General features: G+C 44.6%; 1 protein-coding gene across 4 annotated transcripts in view; it reads left to right on the top strand.

Annotated features, from left to right (window-relative positions):
* The window catches only part of LOC147632248 (FAM91 carboxy-terminus protein), a 123,978-nt gene that overhangs the window by 44,440 nt on the left and 56,057 nt on the right, over nucleotides 1-23,481 (top strand). The window contains exons 2-4 of one of the 4 annotated variants that reach the window (XM_086807055.1): nucleotides 8,449-8,603; nucleotides 15,162-15,279; nucleotides 15,520-15,616. In XM_086807055.1, the coding sequence (XP_086663181.1) occupies nucleotides 8,476-8,603; nucleotides 15,162-15,279; nucleotides 15,520-15,616 (343 nt within the window). In that variant the 5' untranslated portion in view covers nucleotides 8,449-8,475. Of the gene's footprint in view, nucleotides 1-8,448; nucleotides 8,604-15,161; nucleotides 15,280-15,519; nucleotides 15,617-23,481 lie in introns of those variants that run through there. The other 3 variants (XM_086807056.1, XM_086807057.1, XM_086807059.1) reach the window with 3 other exon arrangements.

Genomic DNA, 23,481 nt, shown 5'->3' with positions numbered 1-23,481 from the left:
GTAGATCCTGCTCCCACACAAGAGCAGAAGAGATGGGACTCTAGAGATGCACATGCCATGTCATTGATAGCCCTTTCAGTGAAAAGGACTATTATTCCGCACATTCCTTCATGCAAGACATCGAAGCTTGCATGGGACACATTGGAAGCAATGTATCAGGTACGCAACGAGGCAAGAGTTGCCTACTTGAAGAGGCAATCGGATCTTCTTTCTATGGATGAGGGTGACTCTATGGCAGATCATCTCACCAAAGTGAAAGATTTGCAGGAACAATTGCTCAACATTGATGAGGTTATCCCAGACAGAGAGATGGTCACCAACACTCTTCATTCTTTACCGCCTTCCTACTTGGGCTTTCACACCTTTCTCAACCTCTCAATGAGAGGAGGTGGTGATCCCGTCACTTTTGAAGAGCTCGTGGGTTTACTCTTGCAGGAAGAGCAAACAAGAACAAACTTATCGAGCAACCGTGTTGGAGAAAAGGCATTTACAGCCAAGGATAAGGGTAAAGCAAAGAGCTTTAGGCATGGGGGACAACAGTCTAGCAAGGCTGGTCATGGACAGCCCTCTTCTAGTGGTGAAAAGTCTGACAAAGGGGATGCAAACAAGCCCAAAAAGAAGGGCAAATGTCACTACTGCCATAAGCCTGGACACTACATCAGTGAATGTAGGAAGCGGATTGCAAAAGAGAAAAGGAAAGAAGCAGGCAATGCAGTAGCAGACTCTTCTGATGACAAAGCACAGCAATCAGCTAATGTAATCCAGGAAGAGTACACTTTTTTGGTCACATGCACTAGTGACACACCAAGTGCTTCAGACATTGATATGTCTTGCATTGCATCTGACAGACAGAATGCATCATGGTATTTTGATAGTGGTGCTTCGAGCCACATCACTTCATGCAAAGATGTATTTCAGCACTTGGTTTATGCTTCAAAAGACCGCACTGTATCATGCGCAGATCATACCACATATCCAGTAAAGGGAATTGGTAATGTCATACTTATTGCAGCCAATGGTGCCAATATATGTATGAAAAATGTATTGTATGTTCCAGGGATAAAAAAAAATCTGCTCTCCGTCTCAGCCATAAACGACCAAGGTTTAAAGGTTGAATTTGAAGATGGGAAGTGTTTGGTAAAAGACCCATCAAAGGGTTATGAAATAGTCACTTCTGGAACATGATACAAAGGCTTGTATAAGCTGGACAGCTATGACAAGCGCACTTATGATGCAAATACAGTGGCTGCCCACACTCCTGCTATGCATGATGCAGAGCTATGGCGTGCTCGTTTTGGGCATGTAAATTTTCAGAGTTTGATGCTTTTGCAGAAGCATCATATGGTTGATAATATGCCGCCTCTTGAGTCTCCACCAAGACATGTATGTGAGGGGTGTATTTTGGGAAAGATGCAACGGAAACCATTCCCCAAAGATGGAGCTGTTAGAGCTGAAAGTAAATTACAGCTCATACATAGTGATGTATGTGGTCCAATGTGGACACCATCCATAGGGGGGCATCTTTACTTCGTCACATTCATTGATGACTACTCCAGGTTTGCTTGGGCTTACCCTTTGAAAGCGAAAACAGATGTGTTTACATGCTTTCGACACTTTGTAGCAATGGCTGAAAATATGTGTGGATGTAAAGTCCAAACACTCCGCTCAGATAGAGGTGGAGAATACATGTCAAATGCACTCGAGGATTATATGCTTCAAAAGGGCATCAAACACCAATGTACTGTGCCTTATACACCGCAGCAGAATGGTGTAGCTGAAAGGAAAAATAGATCTCTCATGGAGATGGCAAGATGCATGGTGAAAGCACAAAAGTTGCCACACAAATTTTGGATGGAAGCTATAATGTGTGCAGCTCATGTGTTGAACAGGTGTCCAACAAAAGCTTTGAAAACCATAACACCATTTGAGGCTTGGTATAGCCGAAAGCCAACAGTGGATTATATGCGTACATTTGGGTGTTTGGCATATGCACATGTGCCAGAACAAATCCGAACAAAGCTAGATGACAAAGCAATTAAATGCATTTTTGTGGGCTACAGCAATGAAAGCAAAGGATACCGTCTTTATAATCCAACTACACGAAGGATTTTTGTGAGTAGAGATGTGGTATTTGCTGAAAATTCAGAACAGCCCATATACAGCTTGTATAAAAGCAATGATACAGGCATTCAGGACATGTTTGATGGACTTTTACCCATTGCAATTAGGGGGGATTCAGATCAGCCAGTCCCTACACAAGAAAATCCACATGTAGAACATGTGGACCAGCTAGCCATTCAGCCCCCTTCTATGGAAGAAGTGGAAGATCTTGTCAGGGAAGTGCCAACAGCCATAGACACAGCCAAATCAATGCCAAGATGGTTGCTGAAAACTTTGCAAGAAAGCAAACTTGCAGCTCCACTCACAGGTAGAACAAGGGCTAGTTCCAGCCATGCTTTGAATGTACATCGTGGGGAGTCTACATTCGCAATGGGTGGTCTCTTTGATTCAGAAGATCCTTCTTCTTATGAAGAAGCACATGAGAATGAGCATTGGTTGCAAGCTATGCAAGCTGAGATTTCTTCTATAACGAAGAACAATACATGGGATCTTGTGGAATTGCCTAAAGGCAAGCATGTAATTGGAACAAAGTGGGTGTACAAAGTCAAAAGAAAGTCTGATGGTACTATTGACAGGTACAAAGCAAGACTTGTGGCTAAAGGCTACTCCCAGAAAAAGGGAATAGATTATGAAGAGACTTTTGCTCCTACTTCGAGAATGACCACAATAAGATCAGTGATTGCATTGGTTGTCCATAAAGGATGGAAAGTGCATCAATTGGACATCAAAACTGCATTCTTAAATGGGGATTTACAGGAGGAAGTATATGTAAATCAGCCCATTGGTTTTGTAGTTCCTGGTGAGGAACATAAAGTATGCAGGTTGCACAAAGCATTGTATGGGTTAAAGCAAGCTCCAAGAGCTTGGTATGATAAGATACATGCTCATCTAACCAGCCAAGGTTATGAGAATACTCCAGCTGAAAGCACATTGTATGTGAAGAAAACCGATGCCGATATTCTCATAGTCCTCTTGTATGTAGATGACATGCTCATTACAGGTACAAGCAAAGCACAAATTTCAGATTTCAAAGCTGATTTGAAAGCTGAATTTGATATGTCAGATTTGGGGCCTTTACACTACTATCTCGGCATACAGTTTATGCATACAGATGATGGCATTGTTATGCAGCAAACTAAGTACATAAAAAGTTTGCTAAAAAGGTTTCACATGGATGAATGTAAGCCCATTTCTACTCCGGTAGAACCAGGTGTACGGCTTACTATGCATGATATTGGAGAGCCTTTTGAGGCCGGCATTTACAGCCAGGCAGTGGGATGCCTCATTTACTTGTGTAACATGAGGCCAGACATATCTTTTGGGGTGTCTTTGTTGAGCAAATTCATGCACAGCCCAGGCACAAAGCATTGGCAAGCAGTCAAACGCATTTTTCGATATCTTAAGGGTACCCTGGGGCCTGGATCTTGGTTTGTTCTATCCCAGGGGGGGCAGCTTGTAGCTTTATGCATACAGTGATTCAGATTGGGCTGGTGATTGATACCAGGCAATCCACCAGTGGGAATTGTTTTTTTCTTGGCAGTTCATGCATATCTTGGTTGAGTAAAAAGCAACCCACTGTTGCTACATCTACTTGTGAGGCTGAGTACAGGGCAGTCTTTACAGCTACAGTAGATTGTGTATGGTTGAGGAGACTATTGGCTGATCTTCGTGAGTGTCAGCAGACACCCACCACCATTCTCACTGATAGCCAGAGTGCTATGGCCGTGGCACGAAATCCAGTATTTCATGCACGTACCAAGCACATAGAGATTCATTATCACTATGTCAGAGAGAGGCTACATGCAGGGGAGATCAGTTTATCTTATTGCCCTACACAGGATAAAATTGCAGATCTATTCACAAAGGCTTTACCTCAAGAAAAGTTTGAAGCTTTCCGCAAAGCTTTGGGCTTACTCTCATACAGAGAGTGATCTGCTACCTTATACAGGTTCACACTTCCACTACAGGGGGGATTTGTATGCATATGCTCACTTATGGTAGTGCTATGTGTGAACAGGGCTTAACCAAGGGCACTTTTTTCCATGTGGTTTTTCCCCTTGGACATCAAGTGTGAAAGGACACTCTAACATATAATATTTTGTACTTCTATATTATATGGATGTGGCACACATGCAAGGGTTGACTTGCATTTTGTGGATACCACACTTTTGGCTCTCTCTCTCTCTCTCTCATTTCTGTGTGTGAGCTTCTCTACCCTGCACGTAACCCTAATGTGCAAGTTTGTGTGTGTGAGTGTGTGAGTCCAACACCCAATAAAGTTGCACTTGATGCAAAGCCAAGATACAAAGCCAGGTTAGTGGCTAAGGGCTTCAAGCAGGAATATGGTGTGGACTTTGATGAGATCTTCTCTCCAGTGGTCAAAATGACCACACTTAGAGCTGTATTAGCTTTGGTTGCTCATGATGATCTGGATTTGATTCAGATGGATGTGAAGACTGCTTTTCATCAAGGTGATCTCCATGAGGAGATATATATGCAACAGCCAGAGGGTTATGCAGTGAATGGAAAGGAGAAGCTTGTATGCAAGCTGAAAAAGAGTCTTTATGGGCTCAAACAGGCACCAAGGGAATGGTATCATAAATTTGATACATTCATGAAATCCCATAATTTCAGGAGGAGTGACATAGATCACTGCTTATACACCAAGAAAGCTTTGGATGGCAGTCTATTGATCCTCATCTTGTATGTTGATGATATGTTGATTGCCGGGAAATCTCGTAAAGAGATGGATGCCTTGAAGAAGAGGCTGCATCAGACCTTTGATATGAAGGATTTGGGTGATGCAAATCACATTTTGGGTGTGCGGATACTTCGGGACAGAAATCAACATGTGTTGTATTTGTCTCAGAAGGAATACATTGGCAAAGTTTTGCAGAGGTTCAATATGGAGGGGGGGAAGAAGACTAGTACTCCTTTGCCTCCATATGTGAAACTCAGTGCTATGGACAGCCCATAGTCGGATAGTGACAGGGCTGATATGGCCAAGATTCCGTATGCTTCAGGTTGTGGCAGTCTCCTGTATGCCATGCCATGGTTGCTACCAGGCCGGACATTGCATTTGCAGTGGGAGTGGTTACTAGATACATGGCCAAACCTGGCAAGAAGCATTGGGAAGCAGTGAAAGGTGTCATGAGATACCTGAAGGGCACACAGGATATGTGCATCTGCTTTGGCAAACAGGATGCATTAGTGCATGGTTACACGGATTTGGATTACGCCGGTCATCCAGATAACCGGAAGTGTACTACCGGTTATGTGTTTACATTACAAGAGGTGCTGTGTCATGGATATCCAGGATGCAGAAGTGCATTGCCTTATCTACTACAGAGGCCGAGTATATTGCAGCCACAGAGGCTTGCAAGGAGGCGTTATGGCTATCTCGGTTAGTGGTTGATTTGGGTTATACAGGGGATATTCCATTGTTGCATTGTGACAGTCAGAGTGCCATCCAGTTGGCAAAGAACCCTGTCTTTCATGAAGACGAAGCATGTGGATGTGAAGTATCACTTCATCAGAGAGGTGATAGAGAACAAGCTGATTCAGCTTGTCAAGATTCATACGGATAACAACCCGACTGATCTGTTGACAAAGAGTTTGCCTCCAGAGCGGTATGCTCATTGCAGACACTTGATGGGCATTGGATGAGGCCAGTTTCAGCCTTGATATGGCCTTGTATATTATCATGTACATGCTGATTTTTTCTTTTCCTTCACTTAAGGGCACATTGCCTTTAAGTGGGAGGTTGTTGGGGTAAAGGCATTATGCTCACCCTTGTAGTGTGTACAAGCCCATAAGTTTTATAGTACATAGTACACTTAGTACTTTTAATGTACTAAGTGCACTATGTGTACCAGAGCAAATATACATGTGTGATAGGGGAGTCACACACTCATACTTTGTGAGTTGACTTATCCCCACATGTCTCTCTCTCTCTCACTTCTTCTCTGTGTGTGTCTCCCACATGAAACCCTAACTGTTTCAGCTGAGCTTCTTTAGCTCCCTTCAAGCATGTATGATGTTGGAGAGCCTTTTGATATGAGTGTTTATAGCCAAGCTTCATGCGTCAACGCATATGGACGACGGATGTTTGATTAACGCCAAACTCAGCGTGCACCCAAATTTCCGCTGGCTAAACAAACATCAAATGAGTTTGAATATGAATAAATAGTTATTTCTCTCCCAATTCTTTATTAAACCAAATAAAACACATCTTTCTCCTTTAATTTGGTTGCTAAACAAATGTTTCTATTGAAAGCACACAGCGCGCTCACAGAAATTCAACCAAAGCTCTTCAAATGAAACACACAAACACGAAGAAAATAAAACATTTCTTTCAAGCGTTAGCTGGGTCTCATACCAAATGAAACACACTTAAAACAAGATTTTATTTGTGTGCTTGCCCATGACCGACACTCATTGTTAATTATCCATGACGCTCATCCACTACTCAACAACACTGCATATCATTATAATTACAAAACAATAAAGGGAAAGTATATGGGTTTGGCTAGCACTCGCCATCCAACTGTTGGCTCCAAACCCCACATAGTGGTAAGCCATCCACTGAGCTAGACACCGGCACAACCCTAGCAAGCATGTGCCCACAAAGCATGTGCGTTCCATACCACGCATCCCCAGCCATCTTGACTGTCACTGGCACTGCCTACCAGTGGGCTGGGACCCTTGGGGTGCCCCAGTCCCAAGGTAAAGCTTCACAACTGGAACTACTCACAAATGTGCCATAATCCCAACTATATAGTCACTTGACCAGTTCACACTGCCCGGTCGGCCTCTAACACTAGCCACATTATGTCCACACAACATGGGACATAGCATTTAGGCACTGTTGCATGTCTTTAGGCTGTGTTTCCGATGTTTACTCTGCTGGAAGCTCTATAGGTTTGGAACCTGGTGTGCTATGGCTTCAATTTGTTGATCTCGGCACTTCCAATGCTGCTCTTGACTTTGACTTAGTAGATTTGATAATGAATGCCCTCATCTAACCTTCTGCAGACTCACTGGCAAGCTTTGGATGCACAGGTCTCTCCACTGAAGGCAGAATTTGGATTTGCCAAAACTTGTGTTGGGGAGGGTGATTTCCAAGCTCCAAGCTTCTTTCATTGGGTAGAGGGAAAAGCTCTAGGTAGCTTAGGCTTGCCTCTCTGCCATAGATGCTCAAAATGCTGTGCGAAGCAGGAAGGGTATGGGCTAGTCAGCTGAATAGTGTTGGTCGTTCGGCTGCCAACTGTGTGAACTATGCCAACTATGGCAGCCAGTTGTTTCCAGACTTGGGTGCCTGGTCTTTGGGATGTCCGGACAGCACTTGGGCCTGCTGAATAGTGTCTATCCAGCCTGTGAACTTGCCCAAAAGCCTGCTAACCATGTGCACGTTGCACTCATGTAAGTGATGCACATGACATGTTGTTTTGCTCATTCCATTAATGTTGATGCACAACAATGCAGTCTGCAGAGATTCAAGAATGCTATTGGATGGACATACTCTCCCTGCCTTAGTACAATTCACAATTCACACTCTCCCTGTCTTCGTACAATTCACAAGTATGCAGATCATGTTTTGTCTTGATCACCTCCTTGCCATGACTGGTCCTGCATCTCCGGAGGTTTGATAGAAACTCAGTACGAAGGGCTGTGTAAATATATGCTCTTATGTGTGTGTGTGTGTGGAGTGCGTGTGTGAGAGCATATCTTGATACAGAGTTCTGCACCCACTATTGGGCATTGATGACATTAGTGGGGATGTCGTAGTATTTAGTCCATACTATGCATAATGGAGTTGATAGTTATATAGTCTTGTGGGTTGACTACCATGAGTATATAACATGCACGTTCCTAAAAGGTGAATTTGGGCATGTTCCTGGATTCATCTAGGTATATATATATATATATATATATATATATGTAACCTACCTCTTTTTAGGGTTTTCAAGAGGTGTCTTAAGCCAAGGCTTATACAAGTCCCCCATCACCCGATATATGCCATGTGGCCCGTCCATGATATTGGTCTTACTCTCTTTGGGTGTACATTCTTCTTCTGATTGGGATTCTACCCAATCATTAAGGCCACCTTTAGATCTTTTAATCAGGTCATCACCTCAAGAAAATCCCATAAATAGTTGACATACAACAATATGTCACGCCAAATTTGACTGAAAAAGCAATATTGAAGTGGCAGTTGAGCAATGTGATAATAACAAAACTGGTAAGAGCATTGTCTACATTATTCGTGGTTGATTTTGTTATTGTAACTTTTGAGTTTTTGTGTTAACGGGGTGTTGTGGATAACAGGTTTAGGTTTAAGTACGGAAAGTCATAATGCAGCGCCTTACAACGAGTGTGGAGGAGCAGATGATTGTCAAAGCAATACAAGAGGAAACCACATGGGAAAACCTCCCAAAGCGGCTCAGGGTCTTTATAAGTTCCAAAGAAGATTGGCACAGGAAGTAAGGGTTACCACAATTTACTAATGCTTTCCTTTTCCCATCTAGCTTTATTTTAAGCTTTTAATGTTGTGCCACCTTTTATAAATGTTCTATATGCGTGAATTCCACCTATCATTTTAACAGCAGAAATAAATCTGTTAAGCAGCATACAGATTTGCTTGTTGTGATGAGAACTTCCCTTTTGTGCTTATGTTACTGTTTTAAGTAGAAGTGAAAGTATGAAACATGAGCTACTGAAAAAAACAGCCGAAACAGCTTCATGCCTCTCTATTTCAAAAAGTGTTGAAACTGTTTTACAAAATGACATGTCAATGACAATAAATGAAAGTCTATGATAAACCCCTTCGTATCATGTTTACCAAGCAAGGAACTGGACTGTAAAGCTAATTGTAAGGGACTCCTCCCATGGATCACCTCATAAACAAGATAAGAGAAACCAAATAAAAGGGGTGCAGGCAAGCTCACCACCCAACTTTGGGTTCGTGTCCACAAACCTCCCCCAAGCCACGGGCTATGGTTCCACTCCCACGAGTCCATGCCAGTCAACCCTAGCATCCCATACCACTAGTGCTTGCCCATAGGGACCCTCAGCAAGACTATCCGTGATCCGCCATGTCCATGGAAGGAGTAAGCCTCTTGGTCCATGTCCATATCACAATGAATCAATAATAAGACTCACTTATATAGTGCTTATTGCCACGATAAATAAGAGTCCAATCATAAATAGCCAATAACCTTGGATTTATTAAATCTGAACCTTAGCCACCTAAATTAGCTTCCTTTTCCTAATCATAGGGCTTCCCTAACCCCGTTGGATTAGTCCCTAACCCCGAGGGTTAGTGCTAGGTACGTAACATTCTCCCCACTTAGGACATTTCCACTCTTGGAAATAAATGAAGGAGAATCCAGCTACCTGCATCTTTTGTCTATGAAATCGGGTTTATAGCTGTCTATTAAATCCACATAGCCATGTATCTAGGAGCTAGCTCAATTGAAGCTGCTGTTCCTCGAGCATATGACCATGGGAAGAAGATAGAAAAAACAGAACCTTCTCTGGTCCATGAAGAACATAAACCATCCTTCAATCCTCCAATTCTTAATGGAATTGGAAACCTGAAATCATCGAGACAGCTATCTGCTAGCTGCAACATCATACACATCCTTTTCAAGATCTGGTAAATCCTGGTACCTCATAAATCCTAGCATACCGGATGGCATCCTCTAGTGTCCTGCTATGATTATTCTTTGCCTAGAGCTTGTGTTCTCGTGCAAACCCATGGATACAAAATCCACACAATGTTGTGGCATCCATGTGTGCCGCTCGAGATTGCAACTCTTTGAATCTCTGTAAGTATGTGTTGAAAGATAGGTTCTTCATGTCCAAGTTCTTAAACTTGGCCACGATATCAAACTCATCCTCCGCCTGGAGGAGTGCATCTTGAAACACTGTCTCGAACTTAGCCCAATTACTTGGTTTATTCCTGAGTTCTCTCCACACTGTCACTGCTTTCTTCTTAAGGAGACCCCTAACCATCTGAATCGTCTCCTCATAAATCCTAGCATACTGGATGGCATCCTCGAGTGTCGTGCTATGATTATTCTTCACTTGGAGCTTGTGTTCTTGTGCCAACCCACGGATACAAAATCCATAGAATGTTGTGGCATCCATGTGCTGTCGCTTGAGACTGCAACTCTTTGAATCTCTCTAAGTGTAACATGCAGCTGAATTATGCATAATGAAGGATCCTGGCACACAAAGTCTCACACTGCCTTCTTTATCTTGAGTTCCACGAGTCTTTAACTATCCACTTTATCACTTCAAACTTTAAGAGATGAGAGAGAAAGAGAGATAGATCTGTACACCTTATTGGGACTTGAATTACCCACTGAAGGGCCCCCTCCTATTGCTAGGAGTATTTGCTTTATTATTTTTGAAGAGAATGAATGGACTGACTTGGGCCTGTAGATAAGCCAAACGCAAGACCTTTGAAAGACCAAGAGTCGGGCTGAATTGTACACCGCTGTAGAAGCACCAATGATGACCGATCTCAATGCGTATGCACTCTTCCAATGGAATGTAGGAAGGCTGCAAATCTGAGGCTGAGAGAAGGGGCTGTTTGGGACTGTTCTAGGCTGTGTTATGCACTATGAATGAATGAATATGATGCGTTTTACCTTCACCAAAGTGGCTGTAGCAAAACGATGAGGTGTATGAATGCTGAATTCTGCATGAAAGTTGAAAACGCAAGTAATGAAGCGCTTCTTTCCTTGGCTGAATGCTGGCTGATGCGTTTTGCTGAAGTATGCTCTATATGCTCAAGGGATGAAGCTCCAGATGCTGTGGACTGAAACGCTGATGAGATGATAATATGATCTACTTGCTGTAGGCTGAATCGATGATGAGCCAATTGCTGAATGTTGAGATGCTTCAATGAGATGCAAGCAATGGCTATTTATATGAGCAAGGGCTGGTCGGCTGGCTGCAAAGCTGGCCAACTGTAGCATTAAATGCTACACGACTTGCTAAAGGTGATATATGCTGAAATAGTATGTATAACATGCTAGATAAAATGCTAATAAATATGATAAAATGCCTAATAATATTCTGATGCTTCTGCCATGATGTATATGCATATGGGGTGAATGCTATGCAAATGCAGAGTGCTTTCTAATGCAAACCCTAAGGTTCCTACTGACTCTACATGCATGAATGATTCTCTCCAAGTGGGTTTAAGGGACTTGACTGACTGACTGACTGACTCTCCAAGACTGAGGAATGACCTACGTAGCTCGTGCTTGACATATCCTGGACTGAGGATTACAATGGGGCCACGGCGCATGACAATTATCAAATCCTAAATGGTTCTATTGCTGTACAATGGAGCATTGATGATGAGCCATCTTGTCACCATGCACTACAGTGCAGAGTGTGACACTAAGTATGTGTCGAAAAGACAGGTTCTTCATGTCCAAGTTCGTAAACTTGGCCGCAATATCAAATTCATCCTCTGCCTAGAGGAACTCATCTCAAAACACTATCTTGAACTTGGTCCAATTACTCGGTTTATTCTTGAGTTCTCTCCACCACGTCAGAGCTTTCTCTTTTTTGAGAAATTTTCACCTGAAAAATAGTCATCTAATCGGCTAAGCCATGCGATAAGAACTCGTGCATCCTTTTTACCATCATAATTCTGGAAAGTGAACGCCTTTCGGCTAATTCGTGAATATTCCCGGGAACTTTGAGCACACAAGGTAGCTTTGATAGTGCGCCTAACATGATCACTTTCCTCCGCGTCAGAGTTGGAAGAGTCATGCTTGTGCTTGGAACACTTCACTTGACGCTCTAGTTTGCATCGGAGGTCAGCTCACTAGCAATTTACTCTTGTAGTGCTAAGATTTGCTCTTGCATAGTGGGTAGTGCAAGTAGAGTAGCCATTGCAATTAAATAGATAAAGAAGTGCGATTTAATAATGCAAATAAATAAATGAAGACGGAAGACTTAGCTCTTGAATCGTTGAATTCGCCGACCAATGGTTGGTCTAGTCATCGTCCTCCAAGAATTTGCCGATATTTCTTTGATGCTCTTGGATGTCTGAAAATTTTATTGCAAAAGGCTTCCAATTTTTCAGAAAAAGAAAAGATATCTTTTTCAAATTTTTTTTGTAAAATTCTTGCAATCTGAAAATTTTAATTTATTATTTATATTTTTTTGATACTTAAGCTACCTTTCTTCTTTAAAGTCTTTAAGAACTTTTGAAGGCTTATGTAAGCTTTTATAAGCTTATTTTACTAAGCTTTACCTTAAAGCTTATTATATTGAGCTTTGTATGTTTGAGTGGTTGAGCCAAGAGTCAATCACCTCCCGGGTCCTCTCCTTTTTCTTATCCGCAAAAACCTCGGGTGCAAAAGAAGGAGCTACTGCCGTTGGTCCCGTAGAAGCTGCTGCACCAATCACTGCTCGCTGAAGTAAAATGTAACATGCAGCGGAAGTATTCGTAATTAAGGATCTTGCCACACAAGTCTCACACCGCCTTTTGTATCCCAAGTTTCGTGAGTTTAGCAATCCACTTTTATGACTTCAAACTTTAAGAGATTTAGAGAGAGAGAGAAATTGTACACCAGATTGGGTCCCGAATCACCCACTGAAGGGCCTCCTATCCCGTTAGCAGAATAGTATTTGCTTTTATTACTTTGAAGAGAGTGACTTTGGACTGACGATAAGCCAAACCCAAGATCTCGGAGGACCACGAGTCAGGCTGAACTGCACACGGCTTTAGAAGCACCAATAATGACCGATCTCAAGCCTATGCACTTTTCCCAATGGATATAGGAAGGCTGCAAATCTAAGGCTGAGGTATGGGCTGTTTGGGACTGGTTCTAGGCTGTGAATGAATGCTGAAAATGAGTGTATGAATGCGTTTTACCTTCACCGTAAGGGCTGTAGCAAAACGATGAGTGTATAGATGTTGAAAACTGTGTAGATGCTGAAAACGCTGAAACCTGAAGGGGCTGAATGCTGATTGATGCTGCGTTTTGTTGATGATGTGCTGAATGGTCCAAGCGTCAATGCTCCTTGTGCTGAAGGATGAAGCACTTGGAAGGCTTGTGGTTGATTGGTGATGAATGAATGAATGGATGAGCAAGTGATGCTATTTATATGGGTTTGATGCTGGTCGGCTGGCTACAGAGCTGGCCGACTGCATCATAAATGCTCCATGACTAGACACGAGGTGATAAGCGGATCATACGGGAGAGCATCATGACCTAGGGTCTCTCAACTCGCTGCCAATCCTCATCAGATAAATGTGGCCCCTAGAAGGCTGCTCTATACATCAAGGCTGGTGTGTTGATGGTGTCAAAAAGCCAACCCGTGTCTTGGGCTCCTCGAAATGTGTGGAAGCACTACCGCTCAAGTAAGCTGAAGGCTGCATATCCCCGTGTCACTCTGGTATGTGCTGCGGGAAGCATGGTGAAGTGTGGGTCACTGAAAGTGACACCAAGGTAGACATAGGATGAGACAATCTCCATAGGATCCCCTCTGTATGTGAAGCTCAATCTGGATGTGAACGGGCGGGAGGTATTGAAGACCATTACGTTGGTTTTAGCAAGGTTAACAATGAGGTCCCGCTGAGTGCAAAAGTCTTGTAAGGCGTCCAAATGTCTCTGAAGCCCCTCTGCTGAATCTGAAAGGATTCGTTTGCATAAAGTAGTAGGGGGATCAATATGCTTGTCAGTGTGGGACCAGTCCCGCCTAATCTGTCAATGAAGCTCGAGATCTCATGAATGTGGTTGCCGTCTCCACTGCGGCAAACATCTGCTGGCAATTGCCCTCAGATGCATCTGATTTTGTAATGGAGGCTGTCCCCATATTGACAAACCTTCTTCAGTACCAGGACTCGAAGGTGAGCTAATGGATTTACAGGTGGTATCAACAATGCTTTATAACATGACGTATCCTATAATTTTTTTGGTGGGATTTGGAACAGGTGGTGGAGCATGCGTCAGTCTGTTTGACTCGCATAGCAGAGTCTTTTGCCTCTTCATCAGAAAAGCTGGATACGCTCTGCTCACATGGTCTGATTCCACAAGTGGTAGTAGTTTGGTGCCGCTGTAGGATGTTGTGGATCTGGATCTGGATCTGTAGACCAGATGTCTGCCGCGGGGGTGGGGGGCACTTGGCACGATGTAGTACAGCTGCTTGGTCCTGTGTGATTGTCTCAGCGGGATGGCTCTGGCGGGTGCATCTTGAGTTCTATTAAACGTCTTTAAAAGACCATAAAAGTCTGAGAGACGAAAAGTTACAAAGTTGTGTTACAAAAGCTGATAACAAATGAAATGAAATGGATAAAAGAAAAGAGAGAGATATGACAAAGCTCAAGAGAGAAAGTATTGCATAACTCAATGATGGTTTAATGAAACCCTTTACAAGTACATGCTATTGTAGGCTAGTAACCTTATCTTGTGACCCATAGAATACACACATACACACTATACTGATGACATACGGCACACATCCTATCCTCTTATAAGAGGCTGTTCACACACACTGAGCCCCGAATCTGAACATTTTTTTTCCGGGGGGCGGGGGGGGGGGGTGCAACACACTTGCTTGGTAGTAGAGGCCCCTAGTAGCTTTTTCCTCCTCTCCCTTTCCCCCTCTTCTTTTGTACTTTGGTTTTTAGACCTCACATGAAGGGCCATTTGTACATTTTTGCCTCTATTGAGGATTGTAGTTTGCATTGTGCAGACGCTTTATTGGGGGGGAAAAAGTATGTGATGTGGATCTTCAAATGCTTTAAGACTTGATCCCCATGTAGGAGGAGTGGATCTTATCCTCTTCAATAATGCTAGTTGTTGTCATTTGCCTGTCAATACAAAGGCATGATGCGCAGAGTCCATTGTTTCCAAAGAGTCCGTTTAAATTTTGTATCTTGCGTCTGTTTCAAGAGAACTAATGTGCACAGTACCAACAATTACCACATAGATGTACCGTACCTGATGATGAGCTTCAGGTAAGGACTATAACTCTGTGTTATTTTGTATGGTGTTTTCTTGCAGAGTCAAGGACTATTGCACTAAGAAGAGATTCAAATGGAGTGATTGTCTGGCCAAAAGTGCCTGCAAGGAGAGTGAGTACTATGAAGATCTGATGAACTATCTTCGTAAGAACTTAGCGGTGTGCATTCCTTCCAATTCAATTGGCTTCCCTTGTTTTTCTTTTCTTATCCATAGTTTTTGCTGATCTACATGCGTAATGATACCCAAGCATTCCACTAGTTAGACAAACTTTTTTATGATGCACTTGACTATCCTTATCAGAGAGTTATAACATTGGGATGAGTGATTGGATATAATTTTGTATGTAATGGTTTTAACTAATAATCAGATGCTGCTGGCTCTTTTTGTTCTGCAACAGCTATTTCCATATCATCTGGCAGAGTATGTTTGCCGCATCCAGAGGGTATCTCCTTTCAGATATTATTGTGACATGCTCTATGAAGTGATGAAAAATGGTATGTTTTGAAGATTTAATTTATACACTCATGAAATAAGGTGGAAAACAGCAGGATTGCATGTAACCACAATTCTTATAAGTTTTTATTCAGCTCTTAATTGCAGCAATGTTTACTACTTGAATGTAGGTGAGCGTAACATAACAGAACATGGAATCTGCTATGTCGGGTCTCTTGCAGTCATGTCCACCTTGAATTTAAATCTGCCTCTCTTTTTCATCTGCCTGCCTACAATGCTATTCTTTGCTGAGTTTTTAGACAAGCATGAAATACAGCTTGCATGACAAAGTAAGTCTAATCAAATGATAGTAAAAGGATTTAATTTAAGCTTCAGGGTGGACCGAAGGTGGTCTCAAGACCCTAGAGCACATGCGAAAAGAGTAGACAATGCAGAGTACCTGAATCTTGGGTAGACAATGCAGAGTACCTGAATCTTGGGGGAGCCTTTTGTCTTTTGAAAATTCAATCTTCAACAGTAAAGTGGCCAGTATCTACAATTTAAAGCAAGATTGAAATATTCCATGCTAATATTGGCCAACAAGAAGCCTTGAAAGGCTTAAAAGCTTTGGTGAGGCAAAGCAAAGCAGCCGTAGTTGCAGCTTTGAAAAAAAGAAAAGACATCCCCTGCATCCTAGCATCTTGTAAGTCATGCAACCTCACAGCTACGTGATACATCAATAGCTGTTGAGCAAGGTTTGGTGATCATGCAGGCAGTGATTGGATAAAAGCCTTAGTTGAGAATGACCTTGGTTTGGATCTGGTCTCTATGTACATCCTTGGCATGGATCACCTATGGGGTATGATTAATTCTGTGTGTCATGCAAGGGGTAATTTGGGCTAGCAATTGGCTATTGGAAAGCTAGTTATTAATCCCATAAAAGCAGGGTTATTAATAGCGTTTGGGGCATACGTAAGTGAGTGGGTGTGCACATGGCTAGCCAACAGTAGGGGGCTTGAATCTAGACTATAGTCCTAGAGACAGACAGTGAGCTGTCAAACCCATTATTGGTAGCCAGATGAATATAATAAAAGAGTTCAATGGAAAGGAGCTGGACTTCAGAGTCTACATGCTAGGAGCTATTGCTCACTTTCTCTCGAATTATCACCATATGAGTTACTACTATTAGCATGGAATATCTCTAGATCCCTCTGTTGGGCCCTAGAGGGAGTACCCACATATGGAGGTAGAGGAAAATCATCATATGTAACTTTTGTCTCTGCGAAAACAAGAATAGCCTCTGCCTCGACAGGCGTAATATGCATTTAAAACGCGCCTCTTCCTTGCGAAGGAAATTATATGCAAGTTTCTGATTAATGCGCCTGTGGATGAAAGATCAATCTATTTGCTCTCTATGTGCCAAGGCCTGCCCTAGCTTCTTGATCATCTTATTGTCAATCTCCTTCACCTTCCATGGGAGAACATTTCCTCCATCAACATTGGTGTTGTTGCCTTTCAGCTTCTTCAACAAACACAGGTTTGCATTCACATAAACCGATCCATCTAGCTGGTTTGTGCTTATCGAGTGAAAAATCAAGGCACACAAAAAGAAGCAAAATAAGCTTTTTATCTTGGAACTATGAACTTCATCAGGGAATCTTGAATTTTTTCAGCAGACATTGAGACTTGATTGAATGCTTCATGAGGGAACCTGAGAATATTTTCAGCAGAAAATGAGACCTTTTTTCCCCCCAAGAAAAGATCCCTCATTTGTCATAAAAGATAAACATCCACAGAAAATGTACTACAAAAAACAGCCTGAGGAGGAGCGTACTGTGTACATCCCTCCTAAGTGGTGAAAAGAAAAGAAAAAAAAACAGGAGGCAGGGCTCCCTCTCCAGCTGTCTGCTCTCGGAGGAAGGCTACATTGGCGGAGTGGGAGGAAAAAGCCACACTGGCCTGCAATATCAAAATGGTCCGTCACCCTCTCTAGTGGGGAAAGGGCCGGGACTCCAAGTGTGTAGGAAGGCGGTCTGGCACCGCTGCATGCGCTCTGAGTCACCTGTGAGGCGCTCCCAACATACTCTCATAGTGTGGATGATGTCTAGCGAAATGGAGCAGATCACCTTTGTTGGTGGGTTGGAGGCATAGTCACCAAAAACGAGAAATGGGAATGGAAACGGGGAAACAAGTTTTTAGGGGTGGAAACGACCGTTTCCTGTGACAATAGCACTCGGGAAACGAGAAACGGCCATGGAAACGGATGGGGTCCTAAAATGGAGAAACGCTTTTCTAGGGACTGAAACGGCCGTTTCTTGTGACTATGGTCGGAGGTGCCATCAGTGGCCTCTCTACACCTCACTTGCCAGATATGCCAAGCGGTGATGCTGCTGATGATCTCCGATCTTTGACAAACTCCAGTCCCTGGGTTCCATTGAGACTGGGGCCACTGAGGCTAGGATGGCCAAAATCCAAAGTGGGTGAGCTGGAGGGCGAGGCCGGTGCTGTCCTTCCATAACATTGAGCTGCACCCTCCTTTGTAACCCAAGCTTTCGTGCCCCATGTGATGAAATGGATGGTGCTCATCTAAGATTTTAAAAGCCAATGACTAGCCACACAAGGTGGTGTTAGAACAAGACCTCTCGGGAATCACACAATCTCGATGTAGAAGGCATGACCGCTTAGCTCCCCGAACCTGGGCCTGCGCCCCTCTGCCTCTGTGCCTGTTTCGCCGCCATCCTTCCTCCGCCTCCCATCCTTCCTCCACCACTGTTTGCCCCCGCCTTTGCCCGCCCTTCTTCCTCCCGTTGTTCTCTTGTTTGCGCTGATTTGCCTCCCCTCCTTCCTCCGCCTCATCCCTTTGCGCAGCCCTTGTTGTGCTGCCCTTCCCCCGCCCAACTTCGCCTGTGTGTCCAGCCATCTTCCCCTCCCCCTTGCTTCCCTTTCCTTTTTCTTTTTCCCTTTTCCACCCTCCCTTCCTTTCCTCCGCCTTCTTACCTACCTCTTCCCCTTGGTTCTTCAGATTGCTCCTCATCCGGTTCAAGTCAGCCTTTTTCTTCAATTAGCATCATGGCTAATCATTCTCCCTCAGCCGGGCAAACCATTGTTTTTTCAGAAGCCGAGCTCGCGGTCCTCTTCGCTGAAATTGAGAAAGACTCCAAAACGACCCTCATTGCCAGAATCTTTGGATCTCACCCTTCTCGTCTCCAGGTTCGGGATTGGGTCTTGGCGGCTCTGCCTTGTGACCGTGCTCCACACTTTCGAGATGCCAGGTTGCTTGGAAAAGGTTACTTCCAAGTGGATTTTGATTCTGAGGACGCAGCCTCAGAGGTTTTGAAGGGCAGCCCTTTGCCATTGGGCCCGAGGAAGGGTTTTTTTCTTCCCTACTCCAGCTATTTTGACTCTGTTGAGGAAGACCGGAACCGTTTCCCTATTACTCTCAGATTCCCAGGTCTTCCTCGTGTATATTGGCCTATGCTAGAGGCCATTGGGTTCGCCTTTCGGCTGGTTCTTCAAGTGGCCCCCCTCCACGCCTTGCCGATATCTTCTGCCCAGGTGGTCACTGCCTCGGCAGATGCTGTCCCCAGGGTCATGGTTCTTGCCCGTGAGACAGTGAGCTCTTTGAGGACTATGTTTGGCTTCTGGGCCCTAGTGGTCCTTTGAAGCAACGTATGGAGATTGCAAGTAAACCCGATCAGTGCCGAGTTTGTCACCAACAGGGTCACTTTGCTCAAGATTGCCCTCGGGCTTGGGGTTGTAGGAGGCCTCACAAGCGTGCTTCTCAGGCGCCACCTCCCTTGGATCCTCCCTGTCCTAGAGTCCGCCAGGTGTGGCGAGCTATCTCTCACGCCCGCCCCCCTAGTGCGATTGATGGGAAGACCTCCTCGAATCTTGTACCTCAGATAGATGATGTTTCTGGGCAGAGGGATGTATCAGCTCATGCAACTATCAGGGAGATGATATATCAGATCAGGATGATTTTGTTGAGTCCTCTCTACTTGGAGGGGGCGATATGCAGGATGTTCAGCGTAGTGGGGATCATGTATTGCAGGATTCTCAGCATGATGCCATTGCCCTTGATGCCCCGCAGGGCACACAGGTTTCTCATACATATGCAGGTACTGTGCAGGGCCTTGGACATGGGCATGTCAGTGGACTTTGCCCCGTGGATTATCTCGTCCTCCAGCATTATGAGAGGCATCCTCAGGCTGCCCATTGTCTTCTTAGATCGGGGGTCAAATCCTTTTCTTTTCCATGAGAATCGTCTCATGGAATGTTCACGGCCTTGGAGGGCTTCCCACCTGTGGTAGGAAGCGCCTTCTGAAGGACCAGCTTCACCCTGCTGTTACAGGAGGGTCTATGGATATACTTTTGTTGCAGGAACACAAATTGGATAGATCTCAGTGTGGCAAAACTGGTAAGATGCTTTTTGGCCACACCTTCTGGTCCTCGGCTGTTGGGACTAGAGGGGGTGTTTGCATTTCAGTGGCAGCATCTGTTATGCCTCATGTTATTGGGCACGGTGTTATCATCCCTGCTAGAGCGCAGTGGATCTTGATCATGCATGAGGGTCAGAAATTGGGAATCTTGAATATCTACGCACCTAACGTGAGAGGTGAAAGGGTGGCCTTTTGGGACACCATTACAAATGTCATTCCCCAGGTTAATCATTGGATAGTGGGAGGAGACTTCAATATGGTTGAGCAACCTTCTGACAAGAAGGGTGGACGCGAAGGGGTTTACACCCTTTGGAGCGAGCCTCATGGGAGAGGTTCACGCTCTCTTTCTTTGGCAGGGATTGCTGGACAGAGGTTGACTTCCAGAGAAGTTCAAATTCCTTATCTTTCTCTTGGCATAAGCGCAGGAGCGGGGTTGAGAGCATCTTTGCACGTCTGGACAGATTTTATGTGGATGATTGGTCCTTGGACATAGAGGAGGCACCATTGCTATTATGCCTGGCACCACCAAATCCGATCATTGCCCCATTGTTTTGTGTCTCAGGAAGCGTGGGGCTCGCTCGGCCTCTCCCCATGTCCGTATCCCTGACTCTCTTTATCTAGATGTTGACATCTCCCTTGAGATCAGAGAGAGATGGAGATCTTTTGATGGTCCTGATCCTCGTCACAATATTGCGCTGGCTCTTGACAGGACCAGCCATCATTATCATAGCGCTGCCTTGTCCAAGAAGAAGGAGGCTTTAGACAAGGAGAGAGCTATTAGGTGTAGGATTGGTGCTCTTCAGAGGGAACATGAAAAGCATCCACATGCGTCTTGGATTACAGACCTCTTGACCACAACTAGAGTAGAGCTGCAGTTGGCCATGGACAGGAGGGCTGAGTTCGCGTTTTATGGGAACGAGGCTTTTTGGACTCAGATGGGTGGCAGATGCAACAAAGAGTTTTTTTCAGCTCACAGGCCTTCCCATAGCAAGGATTCTATGAGGTATTTGTAGGATTCACAGGGTGAGGTTCAGATTGAGCCTGACAAGGTAAGGGGTATTGCTTCAGATTTTTATCGGTCTTTGTTGACTGCAGAGGTGCCCTCTCCTCCGAGAGATGTGGCACGGAAAGTCTGGGAATGCATGCCCAAGCTCATTACAGATGCTGTGTGTTCTTCGCTGGATGCCCCTTTCTCGAAGGATGAATTCCTTCACGCACTACATGCTCTTTCTAGTGGTTCATGCCCAAGGGATGATGGTCTTTCTCCCGCCTTCTTTATTCTTTTTTGGGATCATATTGGAGATGCTATCACTGTTGCCCTTCAGGAAATGTGGCTGTCGGGTATGATGCCGCCATACCTTACGGAGGGGCTGATTCTCCTTATCCACAAGAGTGGGGACAAGACTGACATTAAACAATGGAGGCCCATCACTCTCCTTGGATCTGCATATAAGATCTTACCTTAAGCCTTGAGTATAAGGTTGCAGCCGATTATCCAAAGGACTATCCATGATACATAGAATGGGTTCCTCCAAGGAAGGAGTATATTTGATAACATCTTTTCTTTCTGGGAAGCTGTCGAGTGGGCAAAGTCTAGCAAGCAGCCTCTTGCCATTCTTTTGCTTGATTTTGAAAAAGCTTATGACAGAGTGGATTGGGATTTTTTGGAGGGCACTATGGCACATATGGGGTTTTCCCAAAACTGGATCAGAGGGGTGTCGTGCCTATACAGGGAGGCTCATAGCATTGTTTTAGCTTGTGGGGGGGAGCAGCAAGCGTTTTCAGATTTCCCATTCGGTGAGGCAGGGCTGTCCCCTCGCACCTTTACTGTACCTCATTGTAGCTGAGGCTATGAGCAGGTTTCTTCGGGCTGCCCCTGGTGTTGTGGGTCTTAGGCTGCCTTTATGCACGGAGGAAGAGTTTTTGGACTCTCAGCTAGCAGATGATACGGCATTGTTCCTTGAGGCTTCACATGCTTGTTTATGTGCTTTCCGGACAGCCTTGGAGGCCTTTTGTTTGGCAACAGGAGCTACTATCAATTGGCATAAATCAATTGGTTTTTGGATCAGTGATTCTCCTCTTGTAGATTGGGGTACAGATGTTGGTTTTACTTGGATTGAGAGAGGATGCTCTGCTAGATACCTTGGTTGTCAGGTGGGCGTTGACATCTCCCCTGCACAACAGTTTGCTCTAGTGCTCGTAAGCATTAAAAGCAAACTTCATCACTGGAGTAGGAGGAAGCTCGACTTGGCCTCTAGAGCTTTGGTGGTTAACCAAGTTTTGCTAGCCACGTCTTGGTTTATTGCTTCGTGTTGGATATTTCATAAGGGCTGCATCGGCCAGCTACGTCGCCTTATTCGGAACTTTCTTTGGTCAGGGCTTGATGGAAATGCACACACCAGGGCCAGAGTTGCTTGGGAAACCATTATCAGGCCTAAGCAGGAAGGGGGATTGAATATCATTAACCCCGAGGTGCAATGTAAGGCTTTGCTCTGTAAGCTTGTTGTTAGGGGCTTTCTTCCAGGCACTGAGCCGTGGAAGGACTTTCTCATGCAGCAGATCACGAAGTGTGTCCTTGTTCGCGGAGGTGATTGGACTCTCAGCTCATGCTTTATGTTTTCAGATGCAATTCACCGCTCTCCTTTGTCCCCCCTGGTTAGGTCCTTCCTACGGGCCTGGGACTGCATGAGGAGTTATTTGGTACACATCCCCTCGCATTCAACGGAGGAAGCTAACCGGCAGCCCATTCTGTGGAATAATTTGATCTTAGATGTGCATGGTAGGCCTCTTGAGGCAGCTATGCGTATTCTCTGGGCTGTCTGGGAGACCCTATGCCCCACAGTGCTGGCTTGGAAAAGGTTTCAGAGCCTTTGGATATCACGCAGCATTTGAGAGGTTCTAGCCGAAGGATTGCACAGATTGATGCAGCCATTCCCAACCACTGGATTACTGGATCTTTTTTGGAAGGTCGTCATCATTCTTGGTTTGGGGTTTTCTCTGGGACAGGTGTTCTTCAGGTTATGGGTATCTCCTTGCCTAGGGAGGATGATGTACCGGTCTTTTTTTCTGTACAGGATGGATGGCAGCTAGAGAGATGTGATGGGCAGGACCTTATTGAGGGCCCCCAGATTCGTCCAGTCAGAGTTGTTGGCAGGTTAGAGAAGCACGTCTTTGTTGACCCCCCCCCCCCGCAGGGATGATCATAGAGAGTGTTAGCCTTTGGTTGTATGGTGGCTGCCCTATCAGACATTTGCCTTGGGACCCCGGTGAGTGGGAGTGGAAGGATGCTTGTAATCCTTTGAAAAGCATGCCTTTTTTCAGTTATACGGTGCGGAATGCAAGACATCTTATCTTGGGACACATTTAGAGTGTTTCTACTCTTAGACCCCATTGGAGTCTTACGGCATTTCGATTGATATTCAGAGGGCATTTTGGCGGAGATTGTGGCACTCTTATAGGAAGCCACAGATTTCCTCCTTTATCTGGGT

This window comes from Cibotium barometz, chromosome 13 (assembly GCF_041138505.1).
Source record: "Cibotium barometz isolate CiBa-2024 chromosome 13, ASM4113850v1, whole genome shotgun sequence".
Classification (NCBI taxonomy): domain Eukaryota; kingdom Viridiplantae; phylum Streptophyta; class Polypodiopsida; order Cyatheales; family Cibotiaceae; genus Cibotium; species Cibotium barometz.
This window is presented reverse-complemented; position numbering and strand designations above follow the sequence as displayed.